The sequence below is a fragment of the Adiantum capillus-veneris genome, chromosome 16, assembly GCF_014529385.1.
Source record: "Adiantum capillus-veneris isolate H3 chromosome 16, ASM1452938v2, whole genome shotgun sequence".
NCBI classification, from domain to species: domain Eukaryota; kingdom Viridiplantae; phylum Streptophyta; class Polypodiopsida; order Polypodiales; family Pteridaceae; genus Adiantum; species Adiantum capillus-veneris.
The window spans coordinates 31388485-31408341 of record NC_140946.1 but is presented as its reverse complement, the minus strand read 5'-3'; the positions used below and the strand labels follow the sequence as shown (position 1 = coordinate 31408341).

Genomic DNA, 19857 nt, shown 5'->3' with positions numbered 1-19857 from the left:
GCAACCTGTATCCCTTTCCCCTTTGTTGTGTCTTGAAAGTACAGGTAAAGTGGGCGACAAATTAAAGGGGTGAAAGCAAATAAGGTTTAAGTCTAAGGTCTACGGCCCTTTTTGGATTAAACACCCTCTAGGCCTTGCCGTGTATAATCTGCTTTCATATCATCCTCAAAAATGCCCAAGTGAACAAACTCCCACTCCACAGACTGTAGCCATGCTTGGACATCTTCGCCGTAAGTACCTGAGAAAAACCTACTAGTTGTCATATTGTAAACTGAATGTCGCTTGAGAAAGCTCCTCCGTGGCGGGTACCAAAACGATGACAGGAAGAAAAGTGGTAGAGCAAGATGCTACAACTCAATAGCTCGCCCACATCGTCAAGCATTCAAATAGTCAGTAGCCTATCACTCTAAGGCCCTTGTTGGCATCACCTCGTCGTAAGTGGAAGCATTGGAGACTCTTTGGAAACAAACCTCTTCAACAAAAACACACTCTTGAGTACACACAGATGGAAGTCTCTCTCAACACACCCATAGACGATAGATCTCAGCTGACCTCACGCTCTTGCTTTACACAAGACAACACTTGAGCTAGAACGCAAAGCATATTGAGACAAAAAAGGAATCGTATCTACATAGAATCATAGAACTAAAGATGGAAGAACTTGACGCTAAATGCTCAATGCCGTGGATGCTTTTGGATGACGAGCCTTGGAGATGCCCTTCTTTACTGCAATAGCGAGCCACTTGTAACTACAAAATGCATCTTCTTATTTGCTTGATAATATGGCGGCCCGCCCTGTCAATCTGCCCGTGACTGGTTCATCAATCAGATTAGCCCTTGCCCTCCTTCCTGGAACAAGCCGCCCTCTCTTTCCGGCTAATTCTTGCAGTGTGTCTTGGAAAGCAACCCCCTGAGCATGGTGACCCCTTGGCTTTACCTGCCCTTGGCGGCACCTGCAGCCCACCTTCAACTCCTTATTGGTGCTCTGCACTCGACTTTATGCTGGCTTGGAGAGCCCCCTCTCCTCAGTTTGGTGTCCAGAGCTCTCTGAGCCCACCCCTACTAATTGGAAATCGGTCACCAGTTGCTCCTCTTGCCTCTTTTTCAAAATTGCTTCAGGCCTGGCTGATTGTGCTAGTCCTGCCACCTCAGTGCCTCCATACCTCCTTCTATATATGGCATCGACACCTCCCACAAGTCTCCCACAAGCCCTCTCTCTTCTGATAGCGCTTCCTCTCCTGCTGGCCTTCGCCTCCCCTCTCTACACACACTGCACTTCCTCGCGTGCTCTTTCACTTGCACACACCGCCGCGCGCTCATCAACTGGTATCAGAGCCTGATCAGGATTTGTCCCCAAACCTGCAAACGCTGAATTTCAGCCAAGACGGTAAACTTTCACGCGAGATTTTGCAATTTCGTCGCCAAAGGACTCGTCCGTGGACACTAGAGAGCTCCCGGCAACCAAAATTGACCTAAAACAGGCTGAAATTAGGTCAAAAACAGGAAATTACAGGTTATGGCAGCAAAATACAGGTTTTGCAAATGATGTATTAAGGTGTGGGAATACTTTTGCTAAGTCCTTGCTACCCGAAAACCCTGAAATTGCCGAAAAACAAGCCCTAAAACAGGTGTTTTAAGCAAATTTCAGATTTATGCAGGTTTTTGCAAGTGTTTTTATGGTGCGATTACGTTGGGGAAAGTGCAAATTGATGCAATCTACGCACATTTGACAAATTTTGTCGATGTATGACCATTTGTGGCTCAATTTCATGCAATTTTGATGCCACAAATTAGGGCTTTTGTGCGTACATGCTTCTAAAGGCTATGTATTAGCCTTACGTATGTCTTTTTAGGCTAAAAACAACTAAATTTGTTGTTTTCGAGCACAAATTCGTCTCGCTGAAATTTCTTGCGCATAAATTTCAGAAATTGAATTTTGTGCCCAAATCGACCTATTTTGCCCCAAATTGCTCTTATGAACATTTGGAGCTGTAGTGCACATCTCTGTGAGGCTATACTCCGATTTTTGCGCATTTTGCCCAAAAATTCAGCGTATTATCCCTCTTATTTCGTGCAACTATGGCCTCATCTTCTTCGGATGTGAAGAACCTTTTCGAGATTTGGAGGTTCGATGGAATAGGTTTTGATCTTTGGAAAGATAGGATTCAGGAAATCCTATTCCTTAAGGATTGCAAAGGGGCACTTGAACAAGTGAAGCCACAGAATATGACAGATGAAGCATGGGTTAGCATGAACAGGAAAGCCGTTACATACATTAAAATGGCCATGACAGATGAGACCGTCATTGATGTGAAAGGTGTCACGACGGCTTTTGATGTGTGGGAGAAGTTAAAGGGAATGTATGAAAATACAACGCCTGTCAACCAGGTGCACTTGATGCGAAAACTTGTTTGCATACAACTAGATGAGTCCAAGAGCGCGGCAGAGCACTTGTCATTATTCGCAGGTACTTTGTCGCAGTTACAGGATTCTGGCTTGCCCCCTTTTGATGATAAGCTGAAAGCTATCTTCTTGCTTATGACCTTACCCGAGTCATGGGAAACTTTGGTGGTTTCCTTATCCAATAACCCCAATTTGACCTTTGATGGTGCTAGGGGTTCTATCTTGAATGAAGAAATCAGGAGGAAAGCAAGTGGAGAGGGAGGCAGCTCTGCCAACATGGTTAGAGGCAGGACAGAAAAGAAGAATGCTTATGCACAAAGGAGTAAGAGTAAGAGTAAAGAAAGGGGAAATACAAGCAAAGGCAAGGGTGATGTGATTTGCTATCAATGTGGTAGGAAAGGTCACAAGAAACCTGATTGCAGGTACTATAAAGTTGAGTTAGAAAGGAAAAGGAATGGCGGAGACAAAAAGAAAGAGAAGAAGGAAGTCAAGGCAGATGCAGAAGATAGCTCAAAGGACAAAGAGAAGGCCAATGTGGCTTCTAGTGTCGTAATTGAGGAGCTGTCAGATGTAGAGGACATCTTGTGTGCCACTTTGTCAGATGATGATGCTTATGACTTTGATGCCTCTCTAAATGTTTATTCACAGGACATGCAGATCACCAAGAGTGATCTTATTGATGCTTTGTTGAGTGTCAATGATGCATTGTCCCAGACTTGGATTGTTGATTCCGGTGCTTCATTTCATGTGACTCCTATCAAGGAGTGTTTCTCTACTTTTGATGCAGGCAAGCTTGGCCATGTATACCTTGGAAACAATCATGCATGTTCCATTGAGGGTATTGGCACTGTGTATCTCTCCATAGATGGCACAAATGAGCTTGTCTTGCATGATGTTCGATATGTGCCGGGAATCAAGAAGGCACTGTGTATCTCTCCATAGATGGCACAAATGAGCTTGTCTTGCATGATGTTCGATATGTGCCGGGAATCAAGAAGAGTCTGCTTTCTGTTGGTCAGATGGATATGCATGGTTACAGCATCTTGTTTGAGAGAGGGTCATGGAAAATGACTAAAGGCTCAAGGCTGATTGTAAAGGGCACAAATAAAGGGACACTTTATTGCATGCATGGAAAGGCTGTGTTGGGCAAGTTTATTGCATTGGCTGAAATTAACTCTTACATAGAGTTGTGGCACAAGAGGCTTGGCCATATGAGCCAAAAGGGCCTTTCTAAGCTTTGTACTTTGAACAAGCTTGATGCTAAAGGCACAAAGCTTGACTTTTGTAATGAATGTCAATATGGCAAGCAAGTAAAGCGTTCTTATTACTCTGGTGTCTCTCGTAAATCTTGTGTGCTTGATCTTGTACATTCCGATGTATGTAGCATGCCTACTAAGTCTATGGGTGGTACATGTTATTTTGTCTCCTTTGTTGATGATCATTCTAGGAAAATTTGGGTTTATTTGCTTAACTAAGGATGAAGCCTTTGCTGCGTTTAAGAGATTTCATGCATTTGTGACCACCCAAACAGGTAGAAAGCTAAAACGCTTGCGTAGAGACAATGGGGGGGAGTACACAAGTGCTGAATTTAACAAGTTTTGTGAAAATTTGGGCATTAAGAGGGAGCTTAATGTGCCATACAACCCCTCTTCTAATGGTGTGGCTGAAAGATTTAATAGGACACTTTGTGAGAGGGTGAGATGCATGCTGTCCACAGCTAATCTCTCTCATGGATTTTGGGGAGAAGCTTTGAAAACTGCAGTGCATATATGCAATCGATCCCCTTACATGTCTTTGAAAGGTGACATCCCTGAAGAGGTTTGGTCTAGCAAGCTTGCTTCATATGATCACTTATGCATTTTTGGTTGCGAAGCTTTTGTGCATGTTAGACCTGAGTTGAGGAGTAAACTAGATGTGAAGTCCATTAAAGGCCTCTTCATGGGATATGGTGAAGAAGGCGAAATGGGTTACAGGATTTGGTTACCTCAGCTCAAAAGGGTTGTATGCAGCCAAGATGTTGTTTTAATGAGGCAAGGTTGCTTCAAAACAATTGTGCCTCAAAGCATGACCATAAAAGGGTGAAATTTCAGCATGACCAGCCACCTATTAGCCTATTTTTGACCCTCAGGATGCACCACAAATGGCTGAAAATGTAGATGATCCAGTGGTGTTTGAGCCAGATGATGTTGGACAGCAAATTGAGGCTCTTGAAGGGTATTTGCAGCCAAGAAACAATGCTGAAAATGGTGCTGAAAATGATGTACAACAGCCCATTGTTGATGATTTTGTAGTGCCACCTGATGTAAACCCATTGCCGGATAATGTGGATCATTGGGTGAGGCGGTCTACTCGTCAAAGACGGCCTGTGAGTCGATATGACTCCTCTTTGCATTAGATTATGTTGACAGATGAGGGAGATTCTCTTACGTATAAAGAGGCAAAGACATGTGAGCACAACGACAAGTGGGAGCTTGCTATGCAGAAAGAGATTAAAGCTTTGCATGCTAATCATACTTGGGATTTGGTTGAATTGCCCAAAGGAAGGAAGGCTATTCCTAACAAATGGGTGTATAAAATCAAAACTGTTGATGCAAAACCGAAGTATAAGGCAAGGCTTGTGGCAAAGAGATATGTTCAAATCAAGGGCATAGAATTTCAGGAAGTGTTCTCTCCTGTTGTGAAGATGACCACTTTGCGTGTATTGTTTGCCATTGTGGCTGCTCTTGATTTGGAAATGGACCAAATGGACGTACATACCGCTTTCTTGCATGGTGATGTGGAAGAAGAGCTTTACATGAAGCAACCCGAGGGTTTTGTCATGCTTGGCAAGGAACATTTGGTATGTATGCTCAATAGAAGCTTGTATGGGCTGAAACAATCATGTAGACAGTGGTACAAGAAGTTTGATCGCTTCATGGTTAAACATGGTTACAAAAGAATCCATGCAGACCATTGTTTGTATACCAAACGTGATGAGGATGGTAGCCCTATTATTCTTGTGCTCTATGTAGACGATATGTTGATAGTTGCAAAGAAAAGAAGCATTGTTGATGCTCTTAAAGGGCAGTTGAAATCTGCGTTTTCAATGAAAGACCTTGGGGCAGCTGAACATATACTTGGAGTGCGTGTTACACGGCAAAGAGACAAGCGCCTATTGTATTTGTCTCAAGAAAAGTACATTAAAAAGGTGCTGGACAGATTTAACATGGCTGAAGCAAAGCCTCTTGGTGTGCCATTACAGCCATATGTTAAAATCTCCAAGGATGATTGTCCCAAGTCAAAGGAAGAAGCCAATGACATGCAAAGTGTGCCTTATGCTTCAGCTTGTGGTTCACTTACATATGCTATGGTTGCTACTAGGCCTGACATAGCCCATGCAATGGGAGTTGTGAGCCAGTTTATGGCTAATCGAGGCAGGTTGCATTGGGATGCTGTGAAGTCCATTATGAGGTACTTGAAAGGGACTAAAAACATATGCCTCTGCTATGGTAAAGGACCAATGGAGTTGAAGGGATTTTGTGACTCTGACATGGCTGGTGATGTGGATACACGGAAATCCACAAGTGGCTATGTATTTACTATTGCGGGAGGTGTTGTTTCATGGTGTTCTAGATTGCAAAAGATTGTTGCATTGTCTACGACAGAGGTTGAATATATTTCAGCCATTGAAGCTTCCAAAGAAGCTATTTGGTTAGCACGCCTATGCAGTGAGTTTGGTTTGCCTGCCAAGGCACCTATGCTTGGTTGTGATAGCCAGAGTGCCATATGTCTGGCAAAGAACGCCATATTTCATGCACGCACAAAGCATATTGATGTGTGGTATCACTTCATACGAGAAGTGCTTGAGGATGGTCTTATTACATTGGTTAAGGTCCATACATCACAAAATCCAGCCGATGCTCTCACTAAGTGCTTACCCAAAGCACAACATCATCTATGCATAGAGATGGTGGGAGTCACGTAGCTTAAAGGCGCCATTTATGCCTTTAAGTGGGAGGTTGTTGGGTTAAAGGCCTAAATAACCCCTTTTTGTACATTTTTATACTTTGTTTAGGTTCCTGGACACATTTTTTAAAGGTCACTTATAATAAAAGTGGGAAAACCCAAAACTCACTTATTGAGTTTTCCCCAAAAAAAGTGAGCCCTCTCTCTTCTGATAGCGCTTCCTCTCATGCTGGCCTTCGCCTCCCCTCTCTGCACACACATTGCACTTCCTTGCTTGCTCTTTCACTTGCACACACCGCCGCCCGGTCATCAAGGCTCGTACTGCAATCTGGAAGAGCCACTTCCTTTGAGGGAACGTCTATTTCTATGGCGTTGCTTGTTGGGAGTTCTCCTTGTTGGAACTCTCCTTAGTGCGCGTCACATCAACTCTTCTCATTGTGTCAGATATTCAGCTTGTGATGAGACTGTTAGACACTTGCTTTGGGATTGTCGCTTCATTAGGGCCTTCCTTGACCGCATATCAGCCTATGACCGCATATCAGCCTATATAAGCCTCTGCTTTCCCTCTGTAGTTTTCCACAAACAGTTCTGGGTCTTTGGCATTCTCCCAACTTCTGCTCAACGATTTGCGGTCTTCTTCTCAGGGTTAGATTTTGGTCTCTACGGTCTTTGTGGCGCCAACACAATTTTCTCATGCTCCATCACATGATGCAAATCTCTTTCCTTCGCTCAAGATTTCATTTAGGCGATCCTTACATTTTACCCGAAGTTGGGGACATGTCCCCGGATATCCTACAACACTCATATGTTTGCTTTTGGAGCCTTCACTCTATGGAACACTTTACAAGTGGTGTGTACACAATAGAGGGCGATACTATTTCAATTACGTGTTAGCTTTACACAGAGCACTGAGAAGAAAAGAGAGCAAAGAGGCGTCCATCGACTAAAATATCACTGCGCACACAAAGACTGACACCCTGTAGGCCCCAAAGACGGGCGCTCCTTTGGTATTTCTTTATTCAATTAAGAGCAAACAATCCAGACACGTAGATCAAAGTCTCACAAAGCTGTCCAAACCTGGCGAGGCCTGAAATTCCACGTTTTTGACCCAATTTCGGCGGCATAACGACGCCAAAACCCTTGTAGGTCAAAAGTGTGTGAGTGCGCGTGTGCGGTGAGAGAGAGAGAGAGAGAGAGAGAGAGAGAGAGAGAGAGAGAGAGAGAGAGAGAGAGAGAGAGAGAGAGAGAGAGAGAGAGAGAGAGAGAGAGAGAGAGAGACCACAAACCAAAACGCTGGAGTAGGGAAGAGGGGGCGATCAGCCCTCCATGACTACCAGAGCATGAGACCCGTACAATGATTAGATGATAATGAAATGTGTACCCCCCCCCGGTCCCCCTATATAGGAGTGCCCAGGTGGGCGCCCAACTCAAGCGGGCGGCCGGCCCCAAACTCGGGCGGCTGGACAAGGTACAACCTATGCTATGGGTGGCCAGCCCGGAGACACTAGCCGTACAAGGAAGTGCCCTAGACCTGTGTGAAGCAGCAGAGTGGTGTAAGCGTAACAAAAAGCCATGTCTAGGACAAATTCCCTCGCAATTTAGAAGCTTTCTGGTGAGCTGTAACATAATTTCAGCACATTGTAATTCCGTGTTTTGTCATTGCCATGTGTGTGAAGCCCTGTACACGCTTTCACAAGGCTCCCATGGTGCTAATTTGCAGTTTAGGTGCGAAACCCTAAACCTGCAGAAAAACACAGCAGGCTGTAATTCTCTATTTTGGATTCTTTCTAGCAGAGCGAACACGTCTACGCGTGTCCCAAGGGCTCCCGTACGCAATGGGACAGTCCCCCTTTGATTTGGGTGAGTTTTCACACAAGAAAACTCTCCGTTTTCCCAATTCTTTGTGATGGAACTGCGTGTACGTGTGGGGGATTAGCAATTAGCTAATTTGATACTTGTTCAGAAGGCTCTTGCCTTGACAATTGCGCATAAAACCCTCATAATTGTACATAGTCAACTGAGAAGCCCAATTATTGGGGCATTATAATATGTGCAAAGGGGAGAGAGAGATCCACAAGAGCAAATCATCGCGCTACGTGAGACAAAGGAGAAGGCAAGCTTTTCATTAAAGCTGTGAACCTGCACCCACTACTCACAATCTCACATACACATTGTAGGTCACTTATGAATAAAGTTCAGCTTCCATGTCAATTTTGGGCACCCCCTTGGGATGAGAGCCTCTGGAAGAGTGTTGATGTCACAAAAGGGAGCGCATAGCAATATAAAATACATTCGGATAAATAGGATTTATCACTTATTACTAAGCCAGAGGATATAGAGAGAAATAGATAGAGAGAGAGAGAGAGAGTGAGAAGATCGACATAGTATTGGGGACCAAAAGATGGGTTGGTCTTCCCCCATAATAGTATCTTTAGTACTGAGGAGAAGTCTATACAAGCACTTGAACCGAACGTATTACAACATTCGTTCTAGAATAAGACTTGATGGTTCCTCGAAGCCTTAGCTTCCTATTCCTAGGGCAAAACCCCATTTCAAGGAACTTTTGTTCCTTTTTCCAAATCCTCGAGAACCAAGGTTCTCGCCTCTGGATCTCACCTTCCAGACTTAGGGCACGGCATCCTTGCAACTCTTTCCGACTCTGTTTCCAGAGTCCTCTTCCCACAGAACAACTCTGCTTTCCCGGACACGGAGTCCTTACTTGGGAATCTCAACTTCCGGATCACAACTCGAGAGACTACCTCTCTCCGACAAACTCGGGTACGAAACCTTTGGGCTGATCTGGCTCTAATTCCTCAGAGCACTTCTTTGCTCCTACTCCCTTACTAAGAGGAAGTACATCTGCAATCAAATACTCATAGATTATAACATGAAAATCGTTACCTTCACAATCTCGACGCTTGAAACACAGCTCGGTTCTTGAAAAGCAATTCCCCGGAAGAGATCTCTACATAGAAAATCCTCTCTTCCAATCCTACACACAAAAGAGGTGTGTTCTCGGGTTCTTCTCGTAAATCAGTCCCGTCTACGACGTTTATGGGTTGAAAACAGAGAAAAACAGCAGCTTGTCGCGATGGAAACATGCTCCGTAGGCACTTCTTGAAGGAGTACGAGCGGAAGTGCGACGCGAGAGAGAGTGCGAGAAGAAGAGCACGACGATATGGTGAACTCGCTCTACTGTAATGTGTAGAGCATAGTGAGTTCTTATTAGGTTTTAACAAAAGAATATGTGTACATACCTGGCGGCCCGCCCACTTACCTGGGCGACCACATTGGGCTTTATACCCCAACAGGAAGCTATGGGGTAAGCAGTAAGTGGACTTCCTTCTACACCTGCTATGTTCAAACCGTCTGGAGGTGCATAATTACTCAAAGCTGTGCGAAAAGTGTCCCAACTTTCCGGCAATGTGATCAACAGGAACATAGCTCTAACAGGTTCATCAAACTTGACACCTTGAGCTGACAAGTGACTGTAGATTGTGTTGAATTCATTCAGATGATTGGACATAGGTGTCCCTTCTTTCATCTTCAAATCAACAAGCTTCTTAAGCCAGTATACCTGTGAAGCTGCACTCTGCTTCTCATAAAGATCACTCAGCTTTAACCATGCTTGATAAGCCGACATCTCGTCTGCTACATTGAAGTAAACGCTTTCTGCCAAAGTCAGCATAATGGTAGAAAGTGCCATTTCATCCATTTCGCTCCATTCATCTTCGTCCATATCTTCTGGTTTTATCCCCTTGAGCTTTATAGGTTTTATCTGCTTCTTTTGTACCAACACGTGCCAAATCTGCTTCTTCCACAATGGGAAATTGGTTCCATCCAACTTCTTGATATTGTAAAGAGCAGTGTCTTGTGATCCAGCCATAGCTACGGTTCACAGTAGTTTACTTTCCTGGGAAAAATTCGGCAGAGTTTCCCCTGTAAATTGACCTCTGAATCAATATGAACCTGATGAACTAGTGGATGTCGCCTACAGTCTGTGTGTAGATGCGCCCGTGTCGTATGTGACACGCCTCCAAGAACTGTGAGCCGTCCTTCGATGTGTAGACAGCCACAAATCAACACTTTGGGAGTGTCGATATCCTCAGCACCTGCAGTCGTAGGCCGAAAACCCCAAATTTGCAGAGTCGGATCTGCACCCGTCGAGACCACGTAGTCGAAAATGGCCTGCGCAGACCTTTGTCGAAGCCGAGATGACCTCAGAATGAAATTCTGACAACACCAAGCCCTTCGGGCTTCCCCACGAGATTTGGGGCCGTGCCTTCGCCTGTCGAATTTGACTCCAATCTGAGTTGGTGACTCTAGCTTCCTGCAGTGCTTCCCCGAGGCTCGATCTGAGCTCTGATACCAGTTGAAGGAGTACGAGCGGAAGTGCGACGCGAGAGAGAGTGCGAGAAGAAGAGCACGACGATATGGTGAACTCGCTCTACTGTAATGTGTAGAGCATAGTGAGTTCTTATTAGGTTTTAACAAAAGAATATGTGTACATACCTGGCGGCCCGCCCACTTACCTGGGCGACCACATTGGGCTTTATACCCCAACACTTCTTCGTGAGGGAAGTCGCGCACTTGGTCTTGGCGACATGTGGTACACTTGGGGCAGCCATGGGCATCACTTGCAACGTCTTCTTTGCGGATGAAATGTGCAGCAGCGTCTTCTTCTTGCAAAAATTGATCTTCTCTCTGGGAGAGGACGTGTGATGCTTTTTAGCTCCTTGGCCACGACAAAGATAGCAGAGCATTGGCTGCTCGCGTAGAGATTGCAACTTTTTTTTTTTTGGGTTCGTTTTTGTTTTGGCGTTGTTCTGCTAGAAAAAAAGAGAGAAAAATCGCTGGCTGGTTTTTATTGCTTTATTTAACCATAGGCTAATAAGTGGGCGGTTGGTCATCTTTAAAAATGGTCTAAATCTGCCCAAAAACTCAATAAAACCTTGATGCTTTCACAACACTTCCCAGGCGTCCCTGGATGCAATCACATGCACATTTGCAATGCAGACATAGACTTCCTCGCGGGAAAGCATGTGCTGCAATCCCGCTTTCTCAGAAAGCATCTGTTCTTCCTCAAAGTTTCCTCTGAACCCATCTTCATTCAACTGCTTGCTTTTCCTTGTGCAAAATTCTAACACAGTTTGGAATTTCCTCCTGACTATGGATGAATCCTTTTCGATGCACCCGTCACCCACCTTGTGACGCATCAGGAATAGCCATCACCTAGTCCTTTCCTATCGAACTTACGGTACAATCTCCTTCACGATGCTCTATGTCTCCCATCCTATCACGCATCAGAGATGTCCGTTCCCGGATGGTCGGATACTTCTTCGCGATGCGTCTTGTCACCCATCCGATGTGACGCATCAGAAGTACCCGTTCCTGATGGACTTATAGATATTCCCATTCACAATGCTCCCGTCATTTCTTTGAATGACGCACTAGGAATACTCTGTACTCGGATGTCTCCAGTGAGAAAAACCCTCACTTAAAATTTCAATAATTTATTTAGAATTATTTTTTTCCTGGTGTTCCAAGCGAGAAAACCCTCACTTATAAATCCAATAATTCCTTTAGAATTATTTTTCTGTCAAATAAAGTCAATTTAGCAACAGTTGACTTGCAGGTTGCTCTCCTACTACCATGTGTCCAGTTTGCCTCTCTTGAGTTAGTTCCCTAGTTCCCACCAACTTATAAAGCTGTAAGTGGCTTGTCGAGTGGCCCAAATTTTATTTGGCGCACGTAGGCTTCGATACTCATCAGAATTTAGTGCTAACTTGCCCGACTAGTCCTAGACCGATCGACCTAGGTTTCCAACGTGAGAATTCCGTTCGGCCGCAACCGTTTCACACTGGCCACGTAATGTCCACTTGCTCCTTTTCAAGGGTTCCGAAGAAAACAAGTAAATATAAAATAAATAAAAATATGTAGTACATATTTTAAGAAGGCAATAGAAAAAATACACCACCTGGTGACACACCCCACCCTTGAAATACTGCAAACGATCTCACTCGCATGCCAGTAATACATGTTGATATCTCGTGATATCACATATATTCTACGATGGGATTCAAGAATATACATGCTTTTGGAATGTAGCGTTGGACGATTAGACAATCCCACCAACTTGGCTACCACACATATATCAAGCATAGAAGTCTTCTGGTGTACTCTCAAGCACAAACTTCTTCAACCAAATTTTGTATGGAAAGAGTAGATACAATTGCTAAACGACTCCTTTGAGCATCATGAACCATGCTCTCACTTGGCTCCAAGGAGCTACATCAAGTCACCGTGGGTTCCATCTGAAAGGCTTTAAGATATAGTTGCAATCGCTGAGGTGAATCAACCAATTCAGACTTTTCTATCCATTTAGCATCCAAGGATGGATAGTTCTTGAACTTCACCAGATAGTGTCTTGCAACCTTTCCTCCTATGTGCCAATATCTGTTCAAGAACAAGAATCTCATCCAATTCTTCCACTTCGGATTGTTTCTCATCAAGCATATTCTCTGGCACATCACCAATAAAGGGCCTTAGAAGGTTGTCATGAAAAGCATTATGTATTTTCCAGCCTTCTGGTAGCTTCAACGTGTAAGCTACGTCGCTGATCTTTTTTGAAATTTGAAAAGGACCATAATATCGCATGCTGAGCTTAGGGAACAAACATTCATTGCCTTTCCTTTTCCTTAACCCGGCCTTTTCAAAGCGCAAAAGTACCCAATCACCAAGTGAAAATACAACTTCATGACGGTGACGATCAACACCATTTATTTTTGCTTAGCTCGAGTCTTCTCAAGAGCAATCTTTATCTTCCTGTATGTTTCATCCATATGTTGCACATATTTGTTTGCTTCAAATCTCTTGTCCTGTAGTAGGAACATAAGCCTAAAAAGCTTCGAATGTCATGTACGGACTTCAAGTTTGGCCATGGCCTAATTACTTCCACTTTGGTGGGATCCATGCGTACCCCATCCTTTGAAACAATGTGCCCAAGGAAGTGAATCGCTATTAAAAAGAATTCACTCATCTTCGCATTAATGAGTAGCTGGTTCTTTCGTAACTCATTGAAAACTACGGTCATGTGATCCCTATGCTCCTCTTCAGACTTTGAGTAAACAATCATGTCATCAAAGAAGGTACCCACGAAGTTTCTATGTGGTCTAAATATTCTGACCATCATTCTATTGAACGTGGTAGGAGCATTTGTGAGACCGAATGGAATGACAAGAAACTCAGAGAGACCAAATGTTGTCCTGAACGCAGTCTTATGAACGTCTGCTGGCCTAATGCGTATGTGGTGGTACCCACTCTTTAGGTCTAAGGTAGACAAATTAGATGCAACTTTAGGTACTTCTTTTGGAAAGATCAAGTACGCAGAAAGATGATTCTTTATTACAAATGGAATAGCAGAAGTAGAAACATTTGGAACAGACTCCTGGAACAGACTCGCCTTTATGCTTTACATCAAGGACATGAGTCTTTCCTCTATGTACAAGGGTAATCTTTTTGTTGTAAGTATCTACCATAGCATGCAACCTCTAACACCATGGAATACCCAATAGCATGCAACCTCTTAACACCATGGAATACCCAATAGCATGCAACCTAACACCATGGAATACCTAGTAGCACATCACAACCCTCAAGTGGCATAATGTGAAATTCTTTCGCATCCACCTTAATCTGAATGTGTAGACGAAGCTTCCCCAAAATGGGAGTAACAGGCTCTGAATGACCTAGTCATGCTAAACTTGCTTCACCTGTCATACCGATCTCCTCTGCACGAATGCCCAACTTTGATGCCAATTCTGGTGATATGAAATTTGCACGGGCTTATGGATCAAAGAAAACCAATACTTTGTGGTCTCTAACTTTGCCCCAAGCTTTGCACAATTTTGTGGAATCTATGTTTGGTTGGTCACCGACCAAATCTTGGACAAGTCCTACACTAGGCTTTGGCTTCTTTCCTTTATGCTCGGACTCCCTGCCCACCTTCCTTGTTATCCTTAGGTTGACTCAAAGGAGTCAAATTGTCATAAATAGGTGCCTGCAAAAGTGGTGCTCAAGGATTGTTCATTCCAACACTCGCATCACCTGTTCTACTTGTCATATTTGCATTTTGGGCGTATGGCTGCGAAAAACCAGCCATGCTAAATCTGTTCCAGGCATTCGAAATTGACCATAGGCACCCTAAAGACCAGGTTGGACACCCATGTTCCCATACATAGGGTTAACCATGCCTGTTTGCATTGTCCCAAACACATTCCTTGGCATATAACCTGTGGAAGGTCCAACCATAGCTTGAAACACTGAACCACCTCCACTGCTCATTACTCCCTCGACTATGCTCGAACGGTTCTTGTCCAGGTAAAGCAAATTGCTTGGGATCAATGGACACCGTTGGTTGCTCAATCACATGGGCTTTCCCTCGAGCATCAGGAGTACTCTCTGCATTGGAAATCTCCTTTTCCTGCAACGGCTCAGTCATGCCCTCTGTCGGAGCCTGAAAACCTTGCGTTGGAGCTTGTAAGAACTCCTGCATCCTTGGTTGTTAGCCAACTGCTGAAACATTTCCATGCAGCTACGTAGTTGAGCTTTGAACGACCTGTCCTCTTCTTGAAGAGTTGAAGGAACTTTCTCTGTGCCATGTGAGGAAGATCTCTCTTCACGTACTTGGTCTCTCTTCTTTGCCATAACGACAAGCTCTGTGTTGCTTTCACCCACAACAATCCATGTTGCACTTTTTGAAGAAACAGTGACTATCCCGTCGATGGAACCATTTAACCGGCCTCTACACAGTAGAGGGCAGTACTATTTCAATTACCTTGTTAACTTTACACAGAGCACTGAGAAGAAAAGAGAGCACAGAGGCATCTAGCGACTAGAATGTCTCTGTGCACATGAAGACCGACACCCTGTAGGCCCCAAAGAGTGGCGCCCCTTTCGGTATTTCTTTATTCAATTAAGAACAAACGATCCGAACACGTAGATCAAACTCTCACAAAGCTGTCCAAACCTGGCGAGGATTGAAATTGCAGGTTTTTGACCCAATTTCTGCAACATAACGACACCAAAACCTCTGTAGGTTTTCGAAAAGTACATAGGATGGATTTCCTTGCAATTTAGATGCTTTTTGGTGAAATGTAACAAAATTTCAGTGTGCTGTAATTCCCTGTTTTGTCACTGCCAGGTGCCCAAAGCCTTGTGTAAGCATTCCAAGACCTTCCGGAGGCTCCCCTGGTGATTTCTTGCAGTTTAGGTGCGAAACCCTAAACCTGCAAAAAAACACAGCAGGCTGTAATTCTCTGTTTTGGATCGTTTTGAGCGGAGCGAACACGTCTACGCGTGTCCCAAGAGCTTCCGCACGCAATGGGGCAGTCCTCCTTTGATTTGGACGAGTTCTCACATGAGAAACTCTCCAAATTTGTAATCTGCGATGTAACTGTGTGTACGTGTGGGGAATTAGCAATTAGCTAATCTGGTTCCTGTTTAGAAAGCTCTTCCCTTGGCAAACGTGCATAAAACCCCAGAACTGTAGATGATCATCTACGTAGCCCAACTAGTGGGGCATTACCATATGTGCAAAGGGGGGAGAGAGATGCACAAGAGCAAATCATCGCGCTACATGAGACAAAAGAGAAGGCAAGCTTTCCATTAAAGCTGTGAACTTGCACCCACTACTCACACACACAGTGTAGGTCACTTATGAATAAATTTCAGCCTTGACTTCAATTTTGGGCACCCCCTCTTGGGATGAGAGCCTCTGGAAGCGTGTTTACTTTCAGGTTGCTCTCCTACTGTCATGTGTTCAGTTTGCCTCTTTTCAGTTAATTGCCTAGTTCCCACCAACTTATAAAGTTGTAAGTGACTTGTTGAGTGCACGGATTCCAGTTGGCGCACACAAGCTTCCATACTCATCAAAATTTAGTGCTAACTGGCTTGACCTGTCCCAAATTGATTGACTTAGATTCCTGATGTGAGAAACCCGTTCGGCCACAGCCGTTTCACACTGGCCATGCAATGTCCACTTGCACCTTTTCAAGGGTTTCGGGAAAAATAAGTAAATATAAAATAAATAAAAATATGTAGTACATATCTAAAGAAGGCAATAGGAAAAATACACCTCTTGACACACTTTTTGTTCTTCCCTTTGTATGTGACCTTTTTGATGGGTTTTCCTAACTTTGAGGTTTCCTGTTCAGTGTTTGTAAATTAATCAAATTTTTTTAATAAAAAAGGTGTGTCTCTATGTGCGTGTTTCTCTGCTGTGTTTTTTCCTGTTTGGTTCTTGTTAGGGTTTTGTGCGTTGGTTTGTATAATGTTTGTTTGCTTGCAGGTGGGTGCATCTGAGTGTGTGTGTGTGTGTGTGTGTGTGTGTGTGTGGTTACATGGTGTGTGGGTTGTGCGTGCTTGCTCGGCGTTGCGGTGTGCTTCTGCTGCTCCTTCAAGCTGGAGGATTTCCCGGCTGTTCGCATGTAGAGTCGTTGACGATTGTTTCACAGGCTTTGTTCCCTCCACAGTATGAGGCCTTGTTAAGCAATTCGCTGTCTTCTCCATCCTTCACCTGTCTCCGGCTTGTGGTATCACAGCAACTCTCTTAGGTGTCTTCCAATGCTTCTTCTCGTTGATCCTCCTTCCTGCCTGTTCAGTTTCTTCCTGGTCGCCTGGCGGTCTTGGACAGCATAGCTGCCCCCTTACCATATATTTGTAGGACTCTTCACTCACATCTATGAGGTCCCTATCTACCAGAGGCATATGTGGATACCCTCTCTTCTCGGCTCTCCACCTAGTTCCTAGGGCGGGTTTTCCCCTGGTTTTTCCGGTTATACTGTTACTACAGCCTATGGGCGTTATGTTTCAGTTTGTTCAGTTTTCATTGGGCCTCAGCTCTTTACAGGTTGTATGCCTTCGGGCAGCCTTGTATTCCTCGGCTGGTTGTATCAGATTTACCTCCCTGTAGGTAGGCATCTTTCGGGCTCTAGCGATGCGCGCGCGCGCACACACACAGATTTAGTATGGTTTGGACTGGGTTTTCTGGTCCAGGCTCGTGGATGCTACCATGAGTCTATACCTTGCACTTGACTTTGTGGGTGAATCTGGGCTTAATCTGGATTCATCTAGGTATATATATGTAAAATGTTGGCAATTTGTGTTGGCCTGCAGGTAACGATTAACTATTTGCTTGGAAACATTGGGCAAGACTATGGGAATACAGTTGGTGTGGTTGACCTTGGAGGTGGTTCTGTTCAAATGGCATATGCAATTTCAGAAGATGCTGCAGGAAATGCTCCAAAGGCTGTGGAAGGGGAGGATGTGTATGTGAAGGAGTTGAATCTTTTGGGCAAAAAATATCACCTTTATGTTCACAGGTAACTTGAATGTGCTACTTGCCACTTTCTGTGTTAATTTGTTTAGCTTTTGTGAGGTTATCTTATATTATCCATGACTTGACCTACTTTTGAAAATCAGTTATTTGCACTACGGCTTGTTAGCAGCTCGAGCAGAAGTTTTAAAACTTGTCGAGGGAACGGAAACCTGCCCTTGTTTAGCTGGAGGATTCAAAGGTATGAGGGCAGTTCCTCTGCTTGCCTTATGCCCATGTGCCTGCTTGCAAATTTTTTTATGAAAGAATTATTTTGTAGGGGAGTATCAATATAGCTCAGAGCAGTTTGCAGCTGAGGGATCTGCATCTGGTGCTGATTTCCGGAAATGCCAGAAACTACTTGTGAAAGCTCTCAATAAGGATCATGCTTGTGAGCATATGCAATGCACATTTGGTGGAGTCTGGAGTGGAGGTGGGGGTGATGGCCAGAGGAAGCTTTTTGTGGCATCCTTTTTCTTTGACAGAGCATTGCAGGTAAATGCAGGCATACCCCTACCCCCCCACCTCCCCCCCCCCCCCAACAAAAGCGCACCTCTTTCCTCTCCTTGCCACGGCACCCTCACACACGCTTACTTTTTTCTCTGTTAAAGTACATTCTCTCAAGCTTGGTTCTACCTATATTTGATACAATCTCTGTAGCTTTTATTTGAAAAACCCCCATCGCTCCTTTTCACAGGAATATATTCACACACTTGATAATTTGTTTGTTGTACAGTGAAGGTCATTCTGGCTCGAACAAGAATTACGCTACGTATGGAAGAAGTAAATAAATAAGATATGAACATGTGAATGAATGTGTACACAAAACTTGAAGATGAAATAAGGGACTGCATGTCTGAAACTGCTACTTGTTATTTACGGATTGTGTGTATATAATGATGAAGTTCCACAGCTGCTTTTCCAAACAAAAAGGTACATGTAGAGCACATTTTACAGTATTTGTGTCTTAGACCCTCTTATAGTTCGTCAGTTGGTGGTGTGCAGGCAGGTATTATCAAGAATCCGGATGCAGTGGAAGCTAAGCTGAAGCCAGCAGATTTTGGAAGGGCAGGAAGGCAAGTGTGTGCAATGAGTCTGGAGGATATTGGAAAGAATTACCCAAGTACAGATGAACATCAGCGCCCCTATTTTTGTCTGGATCTTGTCTATCAATATACACTCCTTGTGGATGGATTTGGTAATGTTTTCCAGACCTGATACTCTCTATAATCTTTATTATTACTTGTTTATGTCTTACATGGCTCGTGTTGCAGCTATTGATAGAGAACAGGAGATAACTCTGATTAAGAAGGTCAAATACAAGAACGATGCCGTAGAGGCAGCATGGCCCTTGGGCAGTGCGATTGAAGCAATTTCGATGAAGTAGAGCTTTTTGAGCAGCCTGGGTATTTGAGGCCTGAGTTCCTTTCGATGATATACTTTTGCATACAGCACATGTAATTTGGATCACATTCAGCTGTGGCGGCCAGAGGCAACTTTGCAAACAAAAGCTGCAACCGCACTTTTACACAAGTATTGCAAGTTCTGGGAAAGGGGCCTTGCTAAATTTTGTTCTCTGATGAGTTCAGCGGCAGGTATTGACAAGTAGGTGGCCTAACTAACATAACTAACTACTATATGTTGAGAGTTCTGGTTGTCTAGTTGGTACTGCAAACAATTACATTCTATCAGCCAATCACATTCTTTAATCCCATTGTTTGGTGGAGAAATGAAGGACTAAAGCTTAAGGAGAGGAGATTTCACGCAACCGTCGAATTTTCTGTCTCCTGACTGATTATTTCTGATTCTTTATCAATTTATCAAATGAATGTCCTTTGTATGTTGTCGAACATGCTGGACATATTTGTCTTCTCTGTGGAACTATCATCTGTTGGGTGTGATTTTCTGCCAGTTTACTATATTATAGAATTCTTGTTATCTGTGTAGATAGGTGGGTTTTATGCTGCTGTTTCATTTTGTGCTTCTAAAGATGGGACTTTAGGGCAGGTGTCTTGATGATGGTAAATGTATAAGTGCTAGCCGAACATTGCTGTCAGTCGCTTTTGAACTGTGCCAGAGTTAAGCTAGAGGCTTGCCTCTCCCTCCCTGAAGTGGGAAATTCTTGTGTTTGCTAT

The 19857-nt window shown here is 44.0% G+C and overlaps 1 protein-coding gene across 1 annotated transcript in view; it reads left to right on the top strand.

The window, feature by feature from the left end:
* The window catches only part of LOC147438811 (putative apyrase 1), a 60464-nt gene extending 40870 nt beyond the window's left edge, over positions 1–19594 (top strand). Inside the window, exons 5-9 of the mRNA XM_086484782.1 lie at positions 17524–17729; positions 17830–17924; positions 18003–18217; positions 18728–18920; positions 18997–19594. Of these exons, the coding sequence (XP_086340908.1) occupies positions 17524–17729; positions 17830–17924; positions 18003–18217; positions 18728–18920; positions 18997–19109 (822 nt within the window). The 3' untranslated portion in view covers positions 19110–19594. The remainder of the gene's footprint in view (positions 1–17523; positions 17730–17829; positions 17925–18002; positions 18218–18727; positions 18921–18996) is intronic.
* The last annotated feature ends 263 nt before the right edge of the window (positions 19595–19857 follow it).